Source organism: Lagenorhynchus albirostris, chromosome 3 (assembly GCF_949774975.1).
Source record: "Lagenorhynchus albirostris chromosome 3, mLagAlb1.1, whole genome shotgun sequence".
Lineage (NCBI taxonomy): Eukaryota > Metazoa > Chordata > Mammalia > Artiodactyla > Delphinidae > Lagenorhynchus > Lagenorhynchus albirostris.
In genome coordinates, this window is record NC_083097.1 from 57,775,161 (window position 1) to 57,800,690 (window position 25,530).

Consider the following 25,530-nt stretch of genomic DNA (forward strand, 5'->3'; position numbering starts at 1 on the left):
TCCCCCTTCCAGTGTCCTCAAGTCCATCCTCTACATCTGCGTCTTTGTTCCTGTCCTGCCCCTAAGTTCTTCAGAACCACTTTTTTTTTTTTTTAAGATTCCATATATATGTGTCAGCATACGGTATTTTTTTTTCTCTTTTGGATTTATTTTCACTTTATATGACAGAATCTAGGTCCATCCATCTCACTCCAAATGACTCAATTCGTTTCTTTTTATGGCTGAATAGTATTCCATTGTATATATGTGTCACATCTTCTTTATCGAATCATCTGTCAATGGACACTTAGGTTGCTTCCATGTCCTGGCTATTGTAAATAGTGCTGCAATGAACATTGTGGTACATGATTCTTTTTGAATTATGGTTTTCTCAGGATATATGCCCAGTAGTGGGATTGCTGGGTTGTAGGGTAGCTCTGTTTTTAGTTTTTTAGGGAACCTCCATACTTTTCTCCATAGTGGCTGTATCAATTTACATTCCCACCAACAGTGCAAGATGGTTCCCTTTTCTCCACACCCTCTCCAGCATTTATTGTTTGTAGATTTTTTGATGATGTCCATTCTGACTGGTGTGAGGTGATACCTCATTGTAGTTTTGATTTACATTTCACTAATGATTAGTGATGTTGAGCATCCTTTGATGTGTCTGTTGGCAATCTGTATATCTTCTTTGGAGAAATGTCTGTTTAGGTCTTCTGCCCATTGTTGGATTGGGTTGTTTGTTTTTTTGATATTGAGCTTCATGAGCTGCTTGTATATTTTGGAAATTAATCCTTTGTCAGTTGCTTCATTTGCAAATATTTTCTCCAATTCTGAGGGTTGTCTTTTCATCTTGTTTATGGTTTCCTTTGCTGTGCAAAAGCTTTTAAGTTTCATTAGGTCCCATTTGTTTATTTTATTTATTTATTTATTTATTTTTTTGCTGTACGCAGGCCTCTCACTGTTGTGGCCTCTCCCGTTGCAGGGCACAGGCTCCGGACATGCAGGCTCAGCGGCCGTGGCTCACGGGCCCAGCTGCTCCGCAGCATGTGGGATCTTCCCAGACTGGGGCACTAACCCGTGTCCCCTGCATTGGCAGGCAGACTCTCAACCACTGCGCCACCAGGGTAGCCCTGTTTATTTTTATTTCCATTTCTCTAGGAGGTGGGTCAAAAAGGATCTTGCTGTGATTTATGTCATAGAGTGTTCTGCCTCTGTTTTCCTCTAAGAGTTTTATAGTGTTTGGTCATACATTTAGGCCTTTAATCCATTTTGAGTTTATTTTTGTGTATGGTGTTAGAGAGTGTTCTAATTTCATTCTTTTACATGTAGCTGTCCAGTTTTCCCAGCACCACTTATTGAAGAGGTTGTCTTTTCTCCATTGTATATTCTTGCCTCCTTTATCAAAGATAAGGTGACCATATGTGCGTGGGTTTATCTCTGGGCTTTCTATCCTGTTCCATTGATCTCTATTTCTGTTTTTGTGCCAGTACCATACTGTCTTGATGACTGTAGCTTTGTAGTATAGTCTGAAGTCAGAGAGCCTGATTCCTCCAGCTCCGTTTTTCTTTCTCAAGATTGTTTTGGCTATTCAGGGTCCTTTGTGTTTCCATACAAATTGTGATATTTTTTGTTCTAGTTCTGTGAAAAATGCCATTGGTAGTTTGATAGGAATTGCATTGAATCTGTAGATTGCTTTGGGTAGTATAGTCATTTTCACAGTATTGATTCTTCCAATCCAAGAACATGGTATATCTCTCCATCTATTTGTATCATCTTTAATTTCTTTCATCAGTGTCTTATAGTTTTCTGTATACAGGTCTTTTGTCTCCTTAGGTAGGTTTATTCCTAGGTATTTTATTCTTTTTGTTGCAATGATAAATGGGAATGTTTCCTTAATTTCTCTTTCAGATTTTTCATCATTACTGTATAGGAATGTAAGAGATTTCTGTGTATTAATTTTGTATCCTGCAGCTTTACCAAATTTATTGATTAGCTCTAGTAGTTTTCTGGTAGCATCGTTAGGATTCCCTATGTATAGTATCATGTCATCTGCAAACAGTGACAGTTTTACTTCTTCTTTTACAACTTGGATTCCTTTTATTTCCTTTTCTTCTCTGATTGCTGTGGCTAAAACTTCCAAAACTATGTTGAATAATAGTGGTGAGAATGGGCAACCTTGTCTTGTTCCTTATCTTAGTGGAAGTGGTTTCAGTTTTTCACCATTGAGGACGATGTTGGCTGTGGGTTTGTCATATATGGCCTTTATTCTGTTGATGTAAGTTCCCTGCATGCCTACTCTCTGGAGGGTTTTTATCTTAAATGGGTGTTGAATTTTGTCAAAAGCTTTTTCTGCATCTATTGAGATTATCCTATGGTTTTTATCCGTCAGGTTCTTAATATGGTGTATCACATTGATTGATTTGCGTATATTGAAGAATCCTTGCATTTCCGGGATAATCCCCAGCTGATCATGGTGTTTGATCCTTTTAATGTTCTGGTGGATTCTGTTTGCCAATATTTTGTTGAGGATTTTTGCATCTATGTTCATCAGTGATATTGGCCTGTAGTTTTCTTTCTTTGTGACATCTTTGTCTGGTTTTGGTATCAGGGTGATGGTGGCCTCATAGAATGAGTTTGGGAGCATTCCTCCCTCTGCTATATTTTGGAAGAGTTTGAGAAGGATAGGTGTTAGCTCTTCTCTAAATGTTTGATAGAATTCGCCTGGGAAGCCACCTGGTCCTGGGCTTTTGTTTGGATGATTTTTAATCACAATTTCAATTTCAGTGCTTGTGATTGGTCTGCTTATATCTTCTATTTCTTCCTGGTTCAGTCTTGGAAGGTTGTGCTTTTCTAAGAATTTGTCCATTACTTCCAAGTTGTCCATTTTATTGGCATTTAGTTGCTTGTAGTAATCTCTCATGATCTTTTGTTTTTCTGCACTGTCTGTTGTTACTTCTCCCTTTTCATTTCTAATTCTGTTGATATAAGTCTTTTCCCTTTTTTTCTTGATGAGTCTGGCTAATGGTTTATCAATTTTGTTTATCCTCTCAAAGAACCAGCTTTTACTCTTATTGATCTTTGCTATTGTTTCCTTCATTTCTTTTTCATTTATTTCAGATCTGATTTTTATGATTTCTTTCCTTCTGCCAATTTTGGTTTTTTTTTTTTTGTTCTTTCTCTAATTGCTTTAGGTGTAAGGTTAGGTTGTTTATTTGAGGTGTTTCTTGTTTCTTGAAGTAGGATTGTATTGCTTTAAACTTCCCTCTTAGAACTGCTTTTTCTCCATCCTGTAGATTCTAGGTTGTCATGTTTTCATTCTCATTTGTTTCTAGGTATTTTTTGATTTCCTCTTTGATTTCTTCAGTGATATCTTGGTTATTTAGTAGTGTATTGTTTAGCCTCCATGTGTTTGTATTTTTTACAGTTTTTTTCCTATAATTGATATCTAGTCTCATAGCATTGTGGTCGGAAAAGATTTCAATTTTCTTAAATATACCAAGGCTTGATTTGTGACCTAAGATATGATCTATCCTGGAGAATGTTCCATGAGCACTTGAGAAAAAAGTGTATTCTGTTGTTTTTGCATGGAATGTCCTTAAATATCAATATGTCCATCTTGTTTAATGTGTCATTTAAAGCTTATGTTTCCTTATTTATTTTCATTTTGGATGATCTGTCCATTGTTGAAAGTGGGGTGTTAAAGTCCCCTACTATGATTGTGTTACTGTCAATTTCCCCTTTTTTGGCTTTTAGCATTTGCCTTATGTATTGAGGTGCTCCTGTGGTGGGTGCATAAGTATTTAAAATTGTTATATCTTCTTCTTGGATTGATCCCTTGATCATTATGTAGTGTCCTTTTTTGTCTCTTGTAATAGTCTTTATTTTAAAGTATATTTTTTCTGATATGAGAATTGCTACTCCAGCCTTCTTTTGATTTCCATTTGCATGGAATATCTTTTTCCATCCCCTGACTTTCAGTCTGTATGTGTCCCTAGGTCTGAAGTGGGTCTCTTGTAGACAGCATATATACGGGCCTTGTTTTTGTATACATTCAGTCAGTCTATGTTTTTTGGTTGGGGCATTTAATCCATTTACATTTAATGTAGTTATCAATATGTATGTTCCTATTACCATTTTCTTAATTGTTTTTGGTTTGTTATTGTAGGTCTTTTTCTTCCCTTGTGTTTCCTGCCTAGAGAAGTTCCTTTAGCATTTGTTGTAAAGCTGGTTTGGTGGTGCTGATTTCTGTTAGCTTTTGCTTGTCTGTAAAGGTTTTAATTTCTCCGTCGAATCTGAATTAGATCCTTGCTGGGTAATCTTGGTTGTAGGTTTTTCCCTTTAATCACTTTTAATATGTCCTGCCACTCCCTTCTGGCCTGCAGAGTTCTGCTGAAAGATCAGCTGTTAACCTTATGGGGATTCCCTTGTATGTTATTTGTTGCTTTTCCCTTGCTGCTTTTAATATTTTTTCTTTGTGTTTATTATTATTTTTTTAATTAATTTATTTTTTTTGTGGTACGCGGGCCTCTCACTGTTGTGGCCTCTCCTGTTGCGGAGCACAGGCTCCGGATGTGCAGGCTCAGTGGCCATGGCTCACGGGCCCAGCCGCTCCGCGGCATGTGGGATCTCCTGGACCAGGGCACGAACCCGTGTCCCCTGCGTAGGCAGGCGGACTCTCAACCACTGCACCACCGGGGAAGCCCTTCATGTTTAATTTTTGATAGTTTGATTAATATGTGTCTCGAGGTGTTTATCCTTGGATTTATCCTGTATGGGGCTCTCTGTGCTTCCTGGACTTGATTGACTATTTCCTTTCCCATGTTAGGGAAGTTTTCAACTATAATCTCTTGAAATATTTTCTCAGTACCTTTCTTTTTCTCTTCTTCTTCTGGGACCCCTATCATTCAAATGTTGGTGCATTTGATGTTGTCCCAGAGGTCTCTGAGACTGTCCTCAATTCTTTTCATTCTTTTTTCTTTATTCTGCTCTGCGGTAGTTATTTCCACTATTTCATCTTCCAGGTCACTTATCCGTTCTTCTGCCTCAGTTATTCTGCTATTGGTTCCTTCTAGAGAATTTTTAATTTCATTTATTGTATTATTCATCATTTGTTTGCATTCATCATTTGTTTGCTCTTTAGTTCTTCTAGGCCCTTGTTAAGCATTTCTTTTATTTTCTCCATTCTATTTCCATTTTCTATCATTACTCTGAATTCTTTTTCAGGTAGACTGCCTATTTCCCCTTCATTTGTTTGGTTTGGTGAGTTTTTACTTTGCTCCTTCATCTGCTGTGTATTTCTCTGTCTTCTCATTTTGCTTAACTTTCTTTGTGGGGTCTCATTTTTGCAGGCTGCAGTTTCGTAGTTCCCATTGTTTTTGGTGTCTGCCCCCAGTGGGTAAGGTTGGTTCAGTGGGTTGTGTAGGCTTCCTGGTAGAGGGGACTGTGCCTGTGTTCTGGTGGATGAGGCTGGATCTTGTCTTTCTGGTGGACAGGACCATATCTGGTGGTGTGTTTTGGGGTGTCTGTGAACTTATTATGATTTTAGGCAGCCTCTCTGCTAATGGGTAGGGTTGTGTTCCTGTCTTGCTAGTTGTTTGGCATGGGGTGTCCAGCACTGGAACTTGCTGGTCGTTGAGTGGAGCTGGGTCTTAGCATTGAGACAGAGATCTCTGAGAGAGCTCTCGCCGATTGATATTACGTGGGGCCGGGAGGTCTCTGGTGGTCTAGTGTCCTGAACTCAGCTCTCCCACCTCAGATGCTCAGCCCTGACATCCAGCCAGAGCACAAAGACCCTGTCAGCTACACGGTTCAGAAGAAAAGGGAGGAAAAAAGGAAAGAAAGAAAAAGTTATTAAAATAAAAAAATTTTTAAAAGTAATTAAAAAAAAAAGAACAGAGCAACCAAACCAATAAACAAGTCCACAAATGGTAACAAGCACTAAAAACTATACTAAGATAAACATAAAAATCAGAATCTAGTCAGTTCCATGCAGCAAACCCCATGTCTACAGTTGCTCCCAAAGTCCATCTCCTCCATTTGGGATGATTCCTTGTCTATTCAGGTATTCCACAGATGCAGGGTACATCCAGTTGATTGTGGAGATTTAATCCGCTGCTCCTGAGGCTGCTGGGAGAGATTTCCCTTTCTCTTCTTTGTTCGCACAGCTCCCTGGTTCAGCTTCGGATTTGGCCCCTCCTCTGCGTGTAGGTCGCCCTCTGGCGTCTGTTCTTTGCCCAGACAGGAGGGAATTAAAGGAGCAGCTGATTAGCTGGCTCTGGCTCACTCAGGCGGCGGGGAGGGAGGAGTACGGAATGTGGGGCGAGCCTGCAGCAGCAGAGGTCAGCGTGATGTTGCAACAACCTGAGGCGCACCGTGTGTTCTCCCAAGGAAGTTGTCCCTGGATCACGGGACCCTGGCAGTGGCGGGCTGCACATGCTCCCGGGAGGGGAGGTGTGGACAGTGACCTGTGCTCGCACACAGGCTTCTTGGTGGCGGCAGCAGCAGCCTTAGCATTTCATGCCCGTCTCTGGGGTCCACGCTGATAGCTGTGGCTCGCGCCTGTCTCTGAAGCTCATTTAGGCAGTGCTCTGAATCCCCTCTCCTCACACACCTTGAAACAATGGTCTCTTACCTCTTACACAGGCCAAAGTTTTTCCTGGACTCCCTCATATTTTAAGGATCATGCTTTTGATTTCAAGTCTAAGACCTCTTTGTCTAGCCTGAGATCCCAAAGATTTTCTCCTTTTTTTTTTTTCTAAAAGTTTTATAGTTTTATGTTTTATATTTAGGTCTGTGATCCATTTGGAGTTACTTTTTGTATAAAATATGAGACTTTGGTCAAGGTTATTATTATTATTTTTTGACCTGTGGATGTTCAGCTGCTCCAATATCATTTGTTGAAAGGGCTATCCTTCCTCCAATAAATTGCATTTGCCTTCTGTCAAAAACTGTTGGGCATTTTGGGTTCCTATTTTGTTCCACTGATGTATGTGTATCCTTCCATAGTCATAATTACAGTAGTTACAGAATAAATCTTGAAATTGTCTAGACTGAGTTCTTTCACTTTATTCTTCTTTTCCAAAATTGTTTTTATCCTAGTTTCTTTATCTTTTGATATAAATTCTAGAATAATCTTGTCTATATGTACAGACACTTGCTGAGATTTGATAAGAATTGCATTAAACCTGTACATTAATTTGGGGAAAATTGACATCTTTACTATGTTGAGTCTTCCAATCTATGAACATGGTATATTTATTTAAATCTTATTTGATTTCTTTCATTAGCATTGTGTAGTTTTCAGCACACAAGGCCTGTGTATGTTTTGTTAAATTTATACCTACATATTATTGTTGGTGGTTTAAGGATCATCTCGTAAGATGTATTGGCCTCAAGCATAGATAAAACTGTGAGCACAGTTGCAAAGACCAGAGATAAGGATGTACATTTTAAGTACTTTCTAAGGAGGCGTAGGTGTGTTCTGGTTTCTGTTACAGTGATCTTCAACACCCACATGTATACATAGTGTCACCAGAGTCTGAAACGTTGGCATTCAAATTATTCAGCTGATTCTCTCCATACCACCGTATGTTGCTAAGTTGTTCCCATGTAGATTTTTCGACAGAGATTTTTCTGCAGGTCAAGGTTATTGAAATATCCAGCCCACATCTCTACTTCTGTCCATCAGTTAATAAATTGGCCTTCTGATTACTCATCTTTCTCTGTCATCTTGGCTAATGATAACCTGCCTGTTGATCCATTTGTGATGACAAAAATTAAATTCCCAATGAAGACTGAGTTTGTGGACGTGATCAGTTACCCAATGTAAATGTCAACCTTCCTGAGGATCCCCAAATGTGCCCCATACCCTTCAATCTATAAAAGTATTAAAACTATAAGTTGAAATTATAAAGCTGTATAAACACACAAAATAGAAGATATCAAATGTTTTTCATTGGGCTGTTGATAATTGAGTTAGTTCAATATAATATAATCACATTAGGTTGATGTCTTCCTCTTACCTCTTGACTACTTCCTCTTACTTTAATTTTAAAAGTATCTGGGGAAGAGAAGTGATTGTGGTCAGAAATTCCTGGATGTTTATTCTTTATTTGCAAAGAATGTACTGAAATATATGAAAATTGCATGTTCTTTTTAGTGTTTAGGACTGACTAAATTTATAAACCATCACTGAAATGTTTTTCTTCTCAGTTTTCAGAAGAAAATGCAAATAAAATGAAGAAAATATATGGGGAATTCTGTAGCCATCACAAGGAGGCTGTTAGCCTCTTTAAAGAACTCCAGCAGAATAAAAAGTTTCAGAATTTTATTAAGGCAAGTATTTTAAAACTCTGTTACAAACTGGTAAGCCAGCATGAAGTTCATACTTGTTTTTTAGGTGATCTAACCAAGTTTCACATCTAGGTACTGTTTTTCAGGGAAGAAGGAAGTGATAGGTTTGTGGCAAAGATAGAAAGCCTCTTTTTCTGTGTTAGTAAAATATTTCTCCCAAATCACTTACTTTTGTATTTATATTTGCGAAGCCATGTTCTCCATACTTCTGAGCACTTTTGTAATATCCTGTGAAGCTTTTCATGCCTTGACAAGTTATAAATCAGAAGAACCACAGTAAAAATAAAGAACCTACCCCACCCCCACTGGATTCATTTGAAGCAAGTCTGTGATGCACATCATTTCATATATAACTTGTATCACTGAACAATATATCTTTTAAAAATTACAGTGGTATTATTCCACTTAAATACACAATAATTCTTTAATATCTTCAAACAGCTGGCCAGTAATCAAATTTCCCTCATTAGCTTATAAAATTGGATCAGGATCTGACCAAGGTTACATATTATTCATGGGGGGTTATGTCTTTTAAATCGCCTTTACATTGAATGCTTCCCATCCCATTTTTTTGGTGTCCTACTTACTTATTGAAGAAATTTGTCCTTTAGAGTTTCATAGATTCTAATTTTTTATCTACCATTTTAAGCATGTTACTGGATTCTCCTCCTTTTTTTTTTTTTAAACATACATGTGTATTGAGAACTTGAAAATAAGGCTTTGAGATATTTAGAAAAAAAGTTGCCCGGATTAGAGGAAACTTAAATGCTATGATGAATAATAACAAATGTAGAGGAAAACCTCTTAGAAAAACAAACAGTTAATTGCAAACTCATGTTCAAAGTGTGACTTTGATTTCTGAGTATTTTTCAAAACTTCTGCTATTCATGAATCTTAGCACTTATAAGTCTTAAAACCTGCTCATTTTTGGAATTAACTCTAAGTACATCAGTGTAACTTGAAACTTCTTAACCTTGGAGAGTTGGATTATTGAAATTAATTTCAAAGTATACAATTTAATGGCAATGTATCAAGTTTTAATTAATGATGCAGCATGTTATGTCTGAATAGAATTATACTGTTGCAGGTTCTTTTTATTATTAAATTCCTACCTAAAAAGAAAATACAGGTAGTGTTTGTGTATATTAAAGTTTAAAAATATATACATATATATATATATTTTCTTTAAGCTCCGAAATAGTAATCTTTTGGCTCGACGCCGAGGAATTCCAGAATGCATCCTGCTGGTCACTCAGCGCATCACAAAATACCCTGTCTTGGTGGAAAGGATATTGCAGTACACAAAGGGTGAGTGATGACTTCTGGGATAAACATTTGCCTCTTTCCTTAGTTTTAAACATAGCTGAGCTGTTGTAAACAGCTATAGATGCTTGTGGGTGCCTGATTCATAAAGATTTTTCATGATGGAAAAACTGTGAAGCCATAGGATTTGGATCCATTTTGAAAAGTTATCTTTCGTAATGTGACTTGGCCAATAGTCTGAATTCCTCCAAGCAGCCCAAAGCAAGTAGACTTCCTCATACTTTGACCCTACCCTTCCCATCTGTATTTCCCCCATATCCAGACCTTAATACCTCTTCTTCTCCATCTTCCTATTACCTTCCCAGCAGTGATTTATTAGATTGAGAATGATTTATGAAGGAGCTATTTTTGACCCTGTCAATTCATCATGTTCAAGGACTAACATCTGGATGTCCTTTAAGAACCTGTTAATGCACATGGCTGGCCTATAAGCTCCTTGAGGGGTCTAGATTCAATAGCTAGTGCAGAATAGGTTATCAATAAATAAATGTAACGGTGCAATGAATGGACAGATAAAAGTGCCTGTTCCTCAAGCTAGCTTATTGATCGTGAGTAAATTATTAGGATGGTAGTGTCTTCTGTTAACAAGGGCTTTGGTTTGGCCTTGTGTGAACTTGCATGGCCGTTGCAGATACTTGGCTCTGCCGCTCATTAGTTGGGCAAGGTAATGAAATGAGCCTCAGTTCTCTCCACTACCAAATGAGAATACTAATCTTTATCTTGTGGAATTGTTGTGAGGATTAAGTGAGATTGTCTCAGAAAGTGCCCAGTACACAGCCTGGTATAAACAAGGTGCTTGATAACTGGGAGCTGTTTTTATTATCTTTATTATGACCAACTGACTTGGAGATCATGAAAGTGGTAATGAGATCTTAAATTCCCACTCTAAAAAGTCAACTTTTAACATCCTTTTTTTGGAAGGGGTCTCGGTGAATAGAAATGCATGATTTGGTCTTTCCATTTTTTTTTTGAGTTACATTAGGACCTAAGTTCAGGCAGGAATGGTAGCATCCATTCCTTATGTCCCATTTGTATTGCTTCCTATAATTTTTTTTTTTTTTTTTTTTTTTTTTTTGCGGTACACGGGCCTCTCACTGTTGTGGCCTCTCCCGTTGCGGAGCACAGGCTCTGGACGCGCAGGCTCAGTGGCCATGGCTCACGGGCCCAGCCGCTCTGCAGCATGTGGGATCATCCTGGACCGGGGCACGAACCCATGTCCCCTGCATCAGCAGGCAGACTCTCAACCACTGCGCCACCAGGGAAGCCCGCTTCCTATAATTTAACATAAAATATAAGCACAGTAGAAAGAGAAAAGCCTCATAATTTTGTTCTCAGTTAAAGAATGAAAACAAAATTAAGACTTTTAGTTTATATTATGGTTATATTCTCTTTCTTAAGTTTAATACAATACTCAAAGACTAACATCTGTCAGACTGTGTTAGACCAGCTAGTGCTCCTCCAAGAATCATCCCATGCCAGATTACAGGTAGGGTGCATCACAGTGATTGCCTGCTGTGTGTCGGAAATGAGAAGTGGGACTTATGGCTCTGCAGGCGTAGACGTCATAGTGGCTGAACAAACACTGCCTCCTTAGTTAGGTCAGACTTCTCCAACCTCTCTAGTTGCTGGGAACATTGGTTCATGTGACTCTTTATGGCAGTGCTTTTAGAATTTCATTAGGAGTACCCCTCACCTGGGGATCTCATTTACATGCAGACTCCGATTCAGTAGGTCTGGGGTAGAACCCAAGGTAAGCATTTCTAACAAGACCCCCGGGTGGGGCCAACGCTGCTGCACTTTGAGTTGCAAGCGGTTAAAAGACAGTAATTTATTCCTGAAGGTCAGAAGACTCGGAGCCTTTTCTTGGCCTTACTTTAAGTCACTTTGTAATTCAACTTTGATTTTCTCTACGCAACTTTCCTATATTTAAAATATGCTCTTTATAAAGAAGAATCTTTTTTTTTTTTTTCATGGTGGGGAGTGCTCCTTAGGTGGGTGGCAGGTATAGTAAAGTAGTGAAGTAAATGAAGTATATTCTTTTCATGGGCAATGAGAAAATCTTCCTTGTTAATGATTGGTGTCACGATCTATTCCTTGGTTTTCTCACAAAGCCCTCGTGTACCTATTGGAGGCATTTAGAGCCTGGAAAGTTTAGACCCTTTGGAGGACTTGTTCTTATTCCATTTCACTGCTATTTCTGTGTGTTTATTTCTGCTGCGCTAGGCTCTTAGAGAATCTTTTATTTTCTCTGTTGTTTTTCTTTCTCCTCTCCTAGCATTTTCTGACCTCCTGAAACTTTCCCTTTCAGTTCCATTCACCTCAGTAAACATCAATTAGTTTTTTTTTAAATCAGATATAGAAAATAGCTAAATTTGGTTTCATCTAGAGCTCCAGGAGGCTGTTGCAGAAACTTCTCCAGAAGTTTTTCTTAAGATAATCTAGAGATAAGAGATTTGGCCAGTATTTCAGAGTAACAGCTGGATTCGATGACTGTCTACTCTGTTGGCGTGAGCGTGGCTGAGTTACCCACTCTGCACAGTGCCTTGGTCCCATTTTTTTAGGTTGAAAAAAATGTTTTAATATATATTATTAATATCTTTATCTTTATGTTAATGCAGTTGTAAGTTATAATTTTAAATGTTATTTTTTTAGGGAGAGAGGGATCTAGGAAAGCAGAGTCCAAGGTCTATTCAAGTCACCCTGCAGCTCCCTTCTGGGAAAGGACTCCAGCTTGGACTTGTAGCTCAGTTAAGTTCTAAGAACCTAGGCGTGGGGTTTGCTTAATTACCTGTGTCTGGGAAGGTGGAAGGAAGGCCTAACTTGGGATATGACACATTCACTGCTCTAGGAAGGAAGGTCAGACCAGTCTCTAGAATTCAGACATCATATTGTCACAGTGTTTCTGCTGAAGCATCTGATAAGTAAATCTTCTTAAAGACACATTTTAACCATCCTTTTGGGGAGGAGGGGTGCTGAGTGATGATAGAATATTTGAAGTTAATCCAATATTTTTGCTCTGGGATTTTTGCTGTTTGGATGATGTATTTAACTTTACTTAAAACTCAAGAAAAAAATGTCTTCCTTATTAGCGCTCTGGCTTATTTCATGGTGTCTGTCCTTTCTTTTTCCCATGCAGAGAACACGGAAGAACAGAAGGACTTATGCAAAGCTCTTTGCTTAATTAAAGACATGATTGCAGCTGTGGATTTAAAAGTCAGCGAATATGAGAAAAAACAAAAATGGCTTGAGATCCTAAATAAGATTGAAAACAAAACATATACCAAGCTTAAAAATGGCCACGTGTTTAGGAAACAGGCACTGATGAGTAAAGAAAGGACACTGTTATACGATGGCCTTGTTTATTGGAAAACCGCTACGGGTCGTTTCAAAGGTACCGTGGCTCTAACAGACCAATTTCTCCCTCTTGTTCACGCACATTATTCATTTAACAGAGGACAGATTTTCCAAAGAAAACTGGTTCAGCGATGCAGGCCCACACACAAACCCTAGGTCAGTGGAAAGATCCCTGTAGGATCAAGATGAAAACTTCCATAGGCACAGGTGGCCCACGCTACAAACCTTAGGGGGAAGTTTGCTGCCTCAAGCAAAAGGCTTCCTAGGTATCGCATGGGTTTTCAAGTTTGCGATGTTTGAATCAAAGGACCTGAGAATTCTGCTAATTGTTGGCGTGGAAATATTATCCTGGAAAATGTGCCTACACACTCAGAATCTGTTGTGTGCCAAGCCAGCCAGGAGCTCAGACCATTGAGGGGAAAAATGAGCTCTAAACATCATCTTTGGGACTGAATGATATAATGCATAAATATACATAGTAATGCATAAATATACACGTGGACATTGGTGTGCTGTTTGCTATCAGGCATTAACCTGCCTGTTTATCTGGTTAGAGTCTAAAATAGTTTATTCTGATCCTTAAGAAATGATTCTGTAGCTAGCACCTTGTCCGAGGCTTTGTCAACACTGGCCACTGGATTTAAAACCCTAGAACGGCCTCTGGAGTTTAAAAATTTTACTGATGCTCAAGTCTCCTCCCAGAGGTTCTGATTTTATTGGTCTGGGGGTGAAGCCCAGGCACAGGGATGCTCAAAGCACCCAGGTGAGTCTGCAGTCAGGGTTAAGCACCACTGGCCCAACCTTCTTGTTTCTGATATATCTTAGTATCTTCCTTAGGTAAGCAATGAGGGGAAGAGGTGGTTAAATTCCAGGTACTCCAAGGTTGCTGCCCACTGAAGGATTATCAAGGTTTGGTAGTGCTTGCAACAAATGACCAAAGGACTTACTGATCAGCAACTTGCAGTGTTGCAACTAAACATGAACGATACTTAGAATATTAACCACAACTAAAATATTAACCGCAGTCTGTAGATCCTATCGCTCCAAGTCATTTGCTCTTTATCTGTTTTGTGGAATCAACAGCTGGGTAACTTTGTGTTAGAATGTTAGTGGTGTAGTGAAGGTGGGTTCTTGTGAACAGTATGTAAGGGAGGTGTAGGACCTCAGACTTCCCTCAGATCCAGATGGAACAAAATAGCAGATTAGTATATATAGTAATTCAAGGCAGAAGCTGCCCATAAACATTTTTAATGAAGCACTTTTTTGCCGTAAAGGTAAGGGCTTGCTCCATTCTATTAGAACCTTGTTTTTTATTGAATATTTTTCTTCCATTTGGAAGGCTACAACATTAAATTTTGCTAGAGATTTAGCTGTACCAACCGTGACACACGCAAGCGTGCGCTTAAACACAGCTTACTTACTGAGTTATCTATAAAGTATATCTTTAGCTATCATAATACAGGCATTTTAATAAAAGTTTTATAGTTAGACTAAAAGTTAGTATTTATTTTTAGTATGTTTATTTAAATTATTTAAACATGAAATTAGAATTTTAATAAAGGCATTTGAATTGTGGTTTGCTTCATTAATACTAGTAATATTTTTCCTTTGAAGATATCCTAGCTCTGCTTCTAACTGATGTGCTGCTCTTTTTACAAGAGAAAGACCAGAAGTACATCTTTGCAGCTGTTGTAAGTATATGGCCGTGTGATGAATGTTTTCATTGGTTTAATCCCACATCTCCTTGAAAACTGCCTGAAATTCCTAGTGAAATTAAATGGTCATTGGCAAGTTCATGCCTGTGGTATAGTCCCATTATTAGCGATTACAGTGTTCAGTAGCAAGGATCCAATTGGGTTAACCAAGCATGATTTATGCATTGATTTATCGCAACTCGGACTGGTAGTCCGCTGATGCAGCAATTTAACCAGTTGTGAAAATATTGAAGTACTTTGATACTGGTTGGTGGATAGGCACTGCCCTAAACCCCACAAGGGGACCCTCTGCTGTCTGGCTATCTTGGTCTTTCCTCCAGAAACCCCCTCCCCCTGCAGTCCTGACTTCCCAGCACCTCAAATGTTAATGCTGGACAGTGCCTGCTGTACCAGCTGCCAACTCCATTCATAACTGTTATGATGCTCCTTCTGCCAGACACGAGAACACCATCCTGGTATCTAAAGTGTAAAGACGATTCTTTCTTAATTCTCCCATAATGGCTACTAATACTAAGGTTGTTCATGTAACACTTACCTTTGTAGTGTGTTATTGTTATCTCATTGCCAGCACAGAGTGAGACTCAGACTAGCAGTAAAACCAGTATTTTATAGCATTTCTTATATAGCATCTTGTCCACAGTGACTCGCTCAAAGATGGAAGATGTCATGAGTCAACCCCTTGTCAGCATCATGGAGCATCAGGCCCTGTTATAGGAAAGAATCTAAGATGCAGTACCAATGTGGGCGGTATAATGGTGCTTCTTTACAATGTTAGTGTTTATCATCCATTGACTGATAGGATATTTGGGTACCATTAGCAGATATCCTCAGTTCCAACTGGTTTTGGCAAATTCAGAGCTTAAGGAAGTTTATGTTATGCCGTTCAGAGAAAACAAAGAAGCATGCCTGCTCAGTGATAGATTCTGGGGAGGAAGAGGCTGGAGCAGTGTCTCAGCTGCCTCTCCATCTTGTCAGGTTGGCCCAGTAGGCTTCTTCACCCTGTTCAGCACCTTGCCTCTCATCAACACAGTGATGCCAAGTTGTATAAAGGTCAGAGATTATTTCACAGAGCTACACCAGAGGATAACAAGAGGGCTTAAACTAGTTCCATGGCCCTGATCCATTTGAACTGTATATATTGCATATTTCATGACAACCTACTGATTTGTCCAACAACCTGTCTCTGCTATTATCTTGGTTTCTCTGAAGGAACACAGAGAAAATAAGCAGGAAGGTGGGAACATTTTGTTTGCCCTGTGGGATGGTGAGGGCCATGCTGAAAGAGAAAACAAATTCACACCACATTTTTAGAAACAAAGGTTTCTTCAAAAACTAAGACCAGAAAGAGAAGCAAATCCTGCTTCTTGGGTGGTATAGGCCAGGTGACCTGCTGATGGATCAAAAATTCGACACAGCAAAAAGACAGCTATCGGGCTTCCCTGGTGGCGCAGTGGTTGAGAATCTGCCTGCCGATGCAGGGGACACAGCTTCGAGCCCTGGTCTGGGAAGATCCCACATGCCACGGAGCAACTAGGCCCGTGAGCCACAACTACTGAGCCTGCGCATCTGGAGCCTGTGCTCCGCAACAAGAGAGGCCATGACAGTGAGAGGCCCGCGCACGGTGATGAAGAGTAGCCCCTGCTCACCACAACTAGAGAAAGCCCTCGCACAGAAACGAAGACCCAACACAGCCAAAAATAAATAAATAAATTAATTAATTAAAAAAAAAAAAAAGACAGCTCTCTTGTTTTCTAGAATAATGTGCAAATGGATTCAGATCAAGTTGTGATGCTCAACTTAAAATATGACCTGAAATGTGAATCTGTTCCTCTTACCTGATCTCCTTTTTTTGGGGGGGGGGCCTTATATACCATTTTTTTTGAATTTTTGAATTTTATTTTATTTATTTTTGTATACAGCAGGTTCTTATTAGTTATCCATTTTATACATATTAGTGTATACATGTCAATCCCAATCTCCCAATTCATCACACCCACGCCCCCCTGCACCGTCAGTTCCCCCCTTGGTGTCTATACATTTGTTCTCTACATCTGTGTCTCTATTTCTGCCCTGCAAACAGGTTCATCTGTACCATTTTTCTAGATTCCACACATATGCGTTAATATACGATATTTGTTTTACTCTTTCTGACTTCACTCTGTATGACAGTCTCTAGATCCATCCACATCTCTACAAATGACCCAATTTCATTCCTTTTTATGGCTGAGTAATATTCAGCCATAAATTATAAATAATTTTATATGTGTACCACATCTTCTTTATCCATTCATCTGTCGACGGGCATTTAGGTTGCTTCCATAACCTGGCTATTGTAAATAGTGCTGTAATGAACATTGGGGTGCATGTGTCTTTTTGAATTATGGTTTTCTCAGGGTATATGCCCAGTAGTGGGATTGCTGGGTCATATGGTAGTTCTATTTTTAGTTTTTTAAGGAACCTCTGTACTGTTCTCCATAGTGGCTGTATCAATTTACATTCCCACCAACAGTGCAAGAGTGTTCCCTTTTCTCCACACCCTCTCCAGCATTTGTTGTTTGTAGATTTTCTGATGATGCCCATTCTAACTGGTGTGAGGTGATACCTCCTTGTAGTTTTGATTTGTATTTCTCTAATAATTAGTGATGTTGAGCAGCTTTTCATGTGCTTCTTGACCATCTGTATGTCTTCTTTGGAGAAATGTCTCTTTAGGTCTTCTGCCCATCTTTGGATTGGGTTGTTTGTTTTTTAAATATTGAACTGCATGAGCTGTTCATATATTTTAGAGATTAATCCTTTGTCCATTGATTCATTTGCAAATATTTTCTCCCATTCTGAGGGTTGTCTTTTTGTCTTGTTTGTAGTTCCTTTGCTTTGCAAAAGCATTTAAGTTTCATTAGGTCCCATTTGTTTATTTTTGTTTTTATTTCCATTACTCGAGGGGATGGATCAAAAAAGATCTTGCTGTGATTTAGGTCAAAGAGTGTTCGTCCTATGTTTTCCTCTAAGAGTTTTATAGTATCCGGTCTTACATTTAGGTCTGTAATCCATTTTGAGTTTATTTTTGTGTATGGTTTTAGGGAATGTTTTAATTTCATTCTTTTACATGTAGCTGTCCAGTTTTCCTGGCACCACTTATTGAAGAGACTGTCTTTTCTCCATTGTATATCCTTGCCTCCTTTGTCATAGAATAGTTGACCATAGGTGCGTGGGTTTATCTCTGGGCTTTCTATCCTGTTCCATTGATGTATATTTCTGTTTTTGTGCCAGTACCATATTGTCTTCATTACTGTAGCTTTGTAGTATAGTCTGAAGTCAGGGAGTCTGATTCGCTCCGTTTTTTTCCCTCAAGACTGCTTTGGCTATTTGGGGTCTTTTGTGTCTCCATCCAAATTTTAAGATTTTTTGTTCTAGTTCTGTAAAAAATGCCATTGGTTATTTGATAGGGATTTATTAAATCTGTAGATTGCTTTGGGTAGTATAGGCATTTTTAAAATATTGATTCTTCCAATCCAAGAACATGGTATATCTCTCCATCTGTTTGTATCACCTTTAATTTCTTTCATCAGTGTCTTGTGGTTTTCTGCATACAGATCTTTTGTCTCCCTAGGTAGGTTTATTCCTACGTATTTTATTCTTTTTGTTGCAGTGGTAATTGGGAGTGTTTCTTTAATTTCTCTTTCAGATTTTTCATCATTAGTGTATAGGAATGCAAGAGATTTCTGTGCATTAATTTTGTATGCTATAACTTTACCAAATTCATTGATTAGCTCTAGTAGTTTTCTGGTGGCATCTCTAGGATTCTCTATGTATAGTATCATGTCATCTGCAAACAGTGACAGTTTTACTTCTTCTTCTCCAATTTGTATTCCTTTTATTTCTTTTTCTTCTCTGATTGCTGTGGCTAGGACTTCCAAAACTGTGTTGAATAATAGTGACGAGGTTGGACATCCTTTCTTCTTGTTCCTGATCTTAGAGGAAATGCTTTCAGTTTTTCACCATTGAGAATGATGTTTACTGTGGCCTTTATTATGGCCTTTATTATGTTGAGGTTGGTTCCCCTATGCCCACTTTCTGGAGAGTTTTTATCATAAATTGGTGTTGAATTTTGTCAGAAGCTTTTTCTGCATCTATTGAGATGATCATATGGTTTTTATTCTTCAGTTTGTTAATATGGTATATCACATTGATTGATTTGTGTATATTGAAGAATCCTTGCATCCCTGGGATAAATCCCACTTGATCATGGTGGATGATCCTTTTAATGTGTTGCTGGATTCTGTTTGCTAGCATTTTGTTGAGGATTTTTGTATCTATATTCATGCATGATATTGGTTTGTAATTTTCTTTTTTTGTAGTATCTTTGTCTGGTTTTGGTATCGGGGTGATGGAGGCCTCATAGAATGAGTTTGGGAATGTTCCTTCCTCTGCAATGTTTTGGAAGACTTTGAGAAGGATGGATGTTAGCTCTTCTCTAAATGTTTGATAGAATTCACTTGTGAAGCCATCTGGTCCTGGACTTTTGTTTGTTGGAAGATTTTTTTTTTTTTTTTCCTTCGGTACATGGGCCTCTCACTGTTGTGGCCTCTCCCATTGCGGAGCACACGCGCCGGACACTCAGGCTCAGCGGCCATGGCTCACGGGCCCAGCCGCTCCGCGGCATGTGGGATTTTCCCGGACCAGGGCACGAACCCGTGTCCCCTGCATCGGCAGGCGGACTCTCAACCACTGCGCCACCAGGGAAGCCCCTGTTGGAAGATTTTTAATCACAGTTTCAATTTCATAACTTGTGATTGGTCTGTTCATATTTTCTGTTTCTTCCTGTTCAGTCTTGGAAGGTTATACCTTTCTAAGAATTTGTCCATTTCTTCCAGGTTGTCCATTTTATTGGCATAGAGTTACTTGTAGTAGTCTCTTAGGATGCTTTGTATTTCTGTGGTGTCTGCTGCAACTTCTCCTTTTTCATTTCTGATTTTATTGATTTGAGTCCTCTCCTCATTTTCTTGATGAGTCTGGCTAATGGTTTATCAATTTTGTTTATCTTGTCAAAGAACCAGCTTTTAGTTTTATTGATCTTTGCTATTGTTTTCTTTGTTTCTATTTCATTTATTTCTGCTCTGATCTTTATGATTTCTTTCCTTCTGCTAACTTTGTGTTTTGTTTGTTCTTCTTTCTCTAGTTCCTTTAGGTGTAAGGTTAGATTGTTATTTGAGATGTTTCTTGTTTCTTGAGGTAGGCTTGTATTGCTATAAACTTCCCTCTTAGAACTGCTTTTGCTGCATCCCATAGATTTTGGATCATCATGTTTTCATTGTCATTTGTCTCTAGGTATTTTTTGATTTCCTCTTTGATTTCTTCAGTGATCCCTTGGTTATCTAGTAACGTATTGTTTAGCCTCCATATGTTTGTGGTTTTTATGTTTTTTTTTCCCTGTAATTGATTTCTAACCTCATAGCATTGTGATGAGAAAAGATGCTTGATATGATTTCAATTTTCTTAAATTTACTGAGGCTTGATTTGTGACCCAAGATGTGATCTATCCTGTAGAATGTTCTGTGTGCACTTGAGAAGGAAATGTAGTTTGCTGTTTTTGCATGGAATGTCCTATAAATATCACTTAAATCTATCTGGTCTGTTGTGTCACTTAGAGCTTGTGTTTCCTTATTAATTTTCTGTTTGGATGATCTGTCCATTGGTGTGAGTGAGGTGATAAAGTCCCCTACTATTACTGTGTTACTGTCAATTTCCTCTTTTATAGCTGTTAGCAGTTTACTTATGTATTGAGGTGCTCCTATGTTGGGTGTATATATATTTATAATTGTTATGTCTTCTTCTTGGATTGATCCCTTGATCATTACGTAGTGTCCTTCCTTGTCTCTTGTAACATTCTTTATTTTAAAGTCTATTTTATCTGATATTGAGTATTTGCTGACCCAGCTTTCTTTTAATTTCCATTTGCATGGAATATCTTTTTCCATTCCCTCACTTTCAGTCTGTATGTGTCCCTAGGTCTGAAGTGGGTCTTCAGACCCACTGAAGTGTAGACAGCATATATATGGGTCTTATTTTTGTACCCATTCAGCGAGCCTGTGTCTTTTGGTTTGAGCATTTAATCCATTCACGTTTAAGGTAATTATCAATATGTATGTTCCTGTTACCATTTTCTTAATTGTTATGGGTTTGTTTTTGTAGCTCCTTTGCTTCTCTTGTTTTTCCCACTTAGAGAAGTTCTTTTCGCATTTGTTGTAGAGCTGGTTTGGTGGTGCTGAATTCTCTTAGCTTTTGCCTGTATGTAAAGCTTTTGATTTCTCTGTCGAACCTGAATGAGATCCTTGCCTGGTAGTGTAATCTTGGTTGTAGCTTCTTCCCTTTCATCACTTTAAATATATCATGTCACTCGCTTCTGGCTTGTAGAGTTTCTGCTGAGAAATCAGCTGTTAACCTTATGGGAGTTCCCTTGTATGTTTTTTGTCATTTTTCCCTTGTTGCTTTCAATAATTTTTCTTTGTCTTTAATTTTTGTCAATTTGATTACTATATGTCTCGGCATGTTTCTCCTTGGGTTTATCCTGCCTGGGACTCTCTGCACTTTCTGGACTTGGGTGGCTATTTCCTTTCACATGTTAGGGAAGTTTTTGACTATAATCTCTTCAAATATTTTCTCAGGTCCTTTCTCTCTCTCTTCTCCTTCTGGGACCCCTATAATGCAAATGTTGTTGCATTTAATGTTGTCCCAGAGGTCCCTTATTAGGGACCTCTTCATTTCTTTTTATTCCTCTTTTCTTTATTCTGTTCTGCAACAGTGAATTCTACCATTCTGTCTTCCAGGTCACTTATCCATTCTTCTGCCTCAGTTATTCTCCTACTGATTCCTTCTAGCTTATTTTTCATTTGAGTTATTGTATTGTTCATCTCTGTTTGTTTGTTCTTTAATTCTTCTAGGTGTTTGTTCTTTAATTCTTCTAGGTCTTTGTTAAACATTTCTTACATTTTCTCGATCTTTGCCTCCATTCTTTTTCTGAGGTACTGTATCATCTTCACTATCATTCTGAATTCTTTTTCTGGAAGGTTGCCTATCTCCACTTCATTTAGTTGTTTTTCTGGGGTTATCTTGTTCCTTCATCTGGTACATAGCCTTCTGCCTTTTCATCTTCTCTACCTTTCTGTGAATGTGGTTTTTGTTCCACAGGCTGCAGGATTGTAGTTCTTCTTGCTTCTGCTGTCTGCCCTCCCCTCTTATCTGATCTCTTGAAGAGTTATTGGTGCCACCCTTAGAGCACATTTGCCATTAAGTGGGACATTAGGAATGCAATCCACCAAATGTCAGGATGGAGGCAGCCACAACTTAGGTCCTCTTGGTGTAATGTGTTTGGCTATGGACAGTAGTAAGATGGTTCTGATACTGTTTCCTGACAATGTTAGTCTGCCACATAGCTGTCTTCATAAAGGCCAGTCAAGGCCTTGTCGATGTCAGGGAGCAAAAGAGAAAGCGTCATTCTGAGAGTCAATGCACACTACTGTTCAATCCTATGCTTTTTAGTTGCATCATATACATTTAGTGGACACAAACCCAGGTATCTTACTTTGTAGTTAACGGCATGAGAGAGTTGATGCATTAGCTAGGAGTATACAAATATCTGGATTTCCTAGTACTCGCCCTAGTATTTTAGAAAGGTATCGTCATGCTGATGACCACAGGTGAGATGCTCTGCTCCTTGTGCTGTTTGAAACTTTTCTTTAGTAAATTCTTAACTTGCTACGTGTTGCAGAAGACATGATGAATTTGAAAATGGCCAAGAAGATAAGCAGCTGAAAGTAGCCAGAGGTTGGAATAGCTTCCTTACAAGAGAATTTTGTTGTTTTTTAAAGAGGACTCTGGAAATGGGAGTAGGACCAGCTCTAGAAATGAGTAGGAAAAGGTACATGTGTTCACTAAATCCTGGAATACTGAATCTAGGAGGACCTCTTGAATATCAAAGAAGGTAGTTTCAAAATGAATGAACAATAAAAAAAAACAAAGTGAATGTGTAGATGTGCAAGTGCAAGTTCAATATGAAGTGACCTTAAGACCTTGTTATCACAGTGGAATCCTGAATGGAGTGATTCACTAATAGAATCAGCCACTTTATGGAATCACCAGTGGATATGGTGTAACAATGAAGCTGAATATAGCAGTTCCTTTTCCTCTTTCCCTTGGGCAGAGGTTGTCAACTCCAGTGTCTACAGGGATTGGGCAGGAAATGTAAATGAGTAAACTGGACCGGACTCTTGCTATCAAGGAGCTGATAGAGAGTGGTAGGGACCACAGTGAACTGGTGAATTCATGCCCTGTCTCAAAGAGGGCAGGGATGGCTCAGCTGTCGCCTGTTGTTTAAAATGAAGCTATGGGCCCAGGATTGCCAATCTTCTGCTTTCTCCCAAAACTGAGAAATCTAGAGTTTTTAAAACAGTGAAATGCTCAGTTTTTAAAGGCTGGCAATTATTTTTAAAAATCTTTTGTCAAAGTGCTGTGGTACAAAGAAAAGCTCTCTGCAGGCTGAGTTAGGCCTTTGCATCACTAGTTTTGTGGGGTTTTTGTTTGTTTTTTTTTGCGGTATGTGGGCCTCTCACTGTTGTGGCCTCTCCCGCTGCGGAGCACAGGCTCCGGATGCGCAGGCTCAGCGGCCATGGCTCATGGGCCCAGCCGCTCCACGGCATGTGGGATCTTCCCAGACCAGGGCACGAACCCGTGTCCCCTGCATCAGCAGGCGGACGCTCAACCACTGCGCCACCAGGGAAGCCCTGCATCCCTAGTTTTTAACATCTGTCCCCAAAGTAGACAGGTTACCTCCATTCCTAGAGATTTAATTTGAATTCTTGATCATCTCTAGTGTCCATGTGTGATTAGTTTGAATAATCATGGTCATGTCCCTGATGCCTCCTGGTCTGTGGTGGTTTAATTAATGCTACGTTCTACCCACTGACCTATTTTTCATTTTTAAAATATCTGACGCCACCACCTCCTCTCCTGCAACACTAAACAACTAGTTCAAATAGTTATATATACATATGTGTGTGTGTGTGTGTGTGTATGTGTGTGTGTGTATTCAAAGCTACTCTGCCTCTTTATGTATAGAGGCTACTGACCTTGTAAGCTGAGGAAGTTAAAACTGTGCTTTGCAAGAAGGAAAGCAGATAAGGTCTTAGATAGTAGATCCATATTCGAATAAGGGATGTTAACAGTGCTCAGGGGCTGTCCCTAATTAGAACGGGCAGTGTTCCAAGAGCTCTGCCACAAAGTGGCTTTTACTTCCATGAGCAGAGGCAGTGAGCAGGACTGGGTAGATCAGTAGTCTGTCCCAGCATGGGTTGCTTTTTTGTATTTGCTACTCTTAAGAATTGGATGAAGACGTCCTCTGGCCATACCCTTGCACGCAACTTCAGATGTGGTAAAGCTGGGTGATGCTGGGAAAGCCGACGTGTCAGCACCAAGGAGTCAGCAGAGAGGGATGGAGCAGTGTGTTCTGGATAAAGGCGTCACTCAGTCCAAGAGTCCAAGAAGCAAAACCACATGCTGCAACCAACTCTGTAAACAGTGGTAGAAGCCACAAACCAAAGAAGATTCTTCATATTTAGCCCCCAAACTGTTCATCCTGCCGGCATTCTTTTGGCCATCATTTTCAACCATAACTACCTACCCAAATTAGTATTATCAGTGTCTTATTCATCTTTGAATCCCTAGTGCTTAGAATGGGACATTGAAGGATCATAGTAAATGTTGATAGAAAAGGTGATTTAATCATGGCTTCGATGCCAAATTTTAGACTTTGTTCCTATTTCTCTCTGATGGAATTATGCCAAATATAGTTCTACTGACATTTATTGAGTTGCCTACTTTATTCAAAACATTGGGTTAGGCATATGAAGATGGATTAGACCCATTCCTGCCCACCAAGGGCTCACCTGGTTGGTGGGAACAAGAGGCATTTGCAGGTTGCAGTGAGGCTATTGTGCTCAGTACTACAATAGCAGTAGACATTGGTTCTGGGGAATCTGAGGTCTTGCCTCTCCATTCTTTCCTTCTTTCTTTTTTTAAAATTTATTTATTTAATTTATTTATTTTTGGCTGGGTTGGGTCTTTGTTGCTGCACATGGGCTTTCTCTAGTTGCAGTGAGCGGGGGCTACTCTTCGTTGCGGTGCGTGGGCTTCTCATTGTGGTGGCTTCTCTTGTTGCAGAGTATGGTCTCTAGGCGCCCGGGCTTCAGGAGTTGTGCCTCGCGGGCTCTGGAGTGCAGGCTCAGGAGTTGTCGCGGACGGGCTTAGTTGCTCTGCAGCATGTGGGATCTTCCCGGACTAGGACTCAAAACCTGTGTCCCCTGCATTGGCAGGTGGATTCCTAACCACTGCGCCACCAGGGAAGCCCTTGCCTTCCCAGTGTTACCTTTCATATTTACAGTTTACTCTTTGGTACTTGGGGTTCTGTACCCATCAGCTTGTTGAAACAGTGTTACTGTTAACTGCCAAATCCAGTGGACTCTGTAGGTCTTCCAACCCTCGTAATCTCTTTGTAATATTTGATACACTGTTTCCTATACCATGCCCTTCTAGAAAAATCTCTCCATCCCTGACTACAACAGTTTTGATATTTTTTTCTTACTGCTCTGATTGTTCTGTCTTTTTAAAAGATATCCTTTTAAACCACCAGTTCTTAAGGACAAACATTCTCCTGTGTCTTCTTTTTCCGTCCTCTCTTCAGCATAACCTTTTCATTGGAAATCTTATGAACTTCCACAGCTCTTCTGTGGAAGAGAAAAGGTTGAAGTGAAAT

The 25,530-nt window shown here is 39.3% G+C and overlaps 1 protein-coding gene across 1 annotated transcript in view; it reads left to right on the forward strand.

The window, feature by feature from the left end:
• The window catches only part of ARHGEF28 (Rho guanine nucleotide exchange factor 28), a 310,128-nt gene that overhangs the window by 235,495 nt on the left and 49,103 nt on the right, over positions 1-25,530 (forward strand). The window contains 4 exon segments of the mRNA XM_060143115.1: positions 8,194-8,316; positions 9,525-9,642; positions 12,794-13,048; positions 14,626-14,702. Coding sequence (XP_059999098.1) covers positions 8,194-8,316; positions 9,525-9,642; positions 12,794-13,048; positions 14,626-14,702 — 573 coding nt within the window.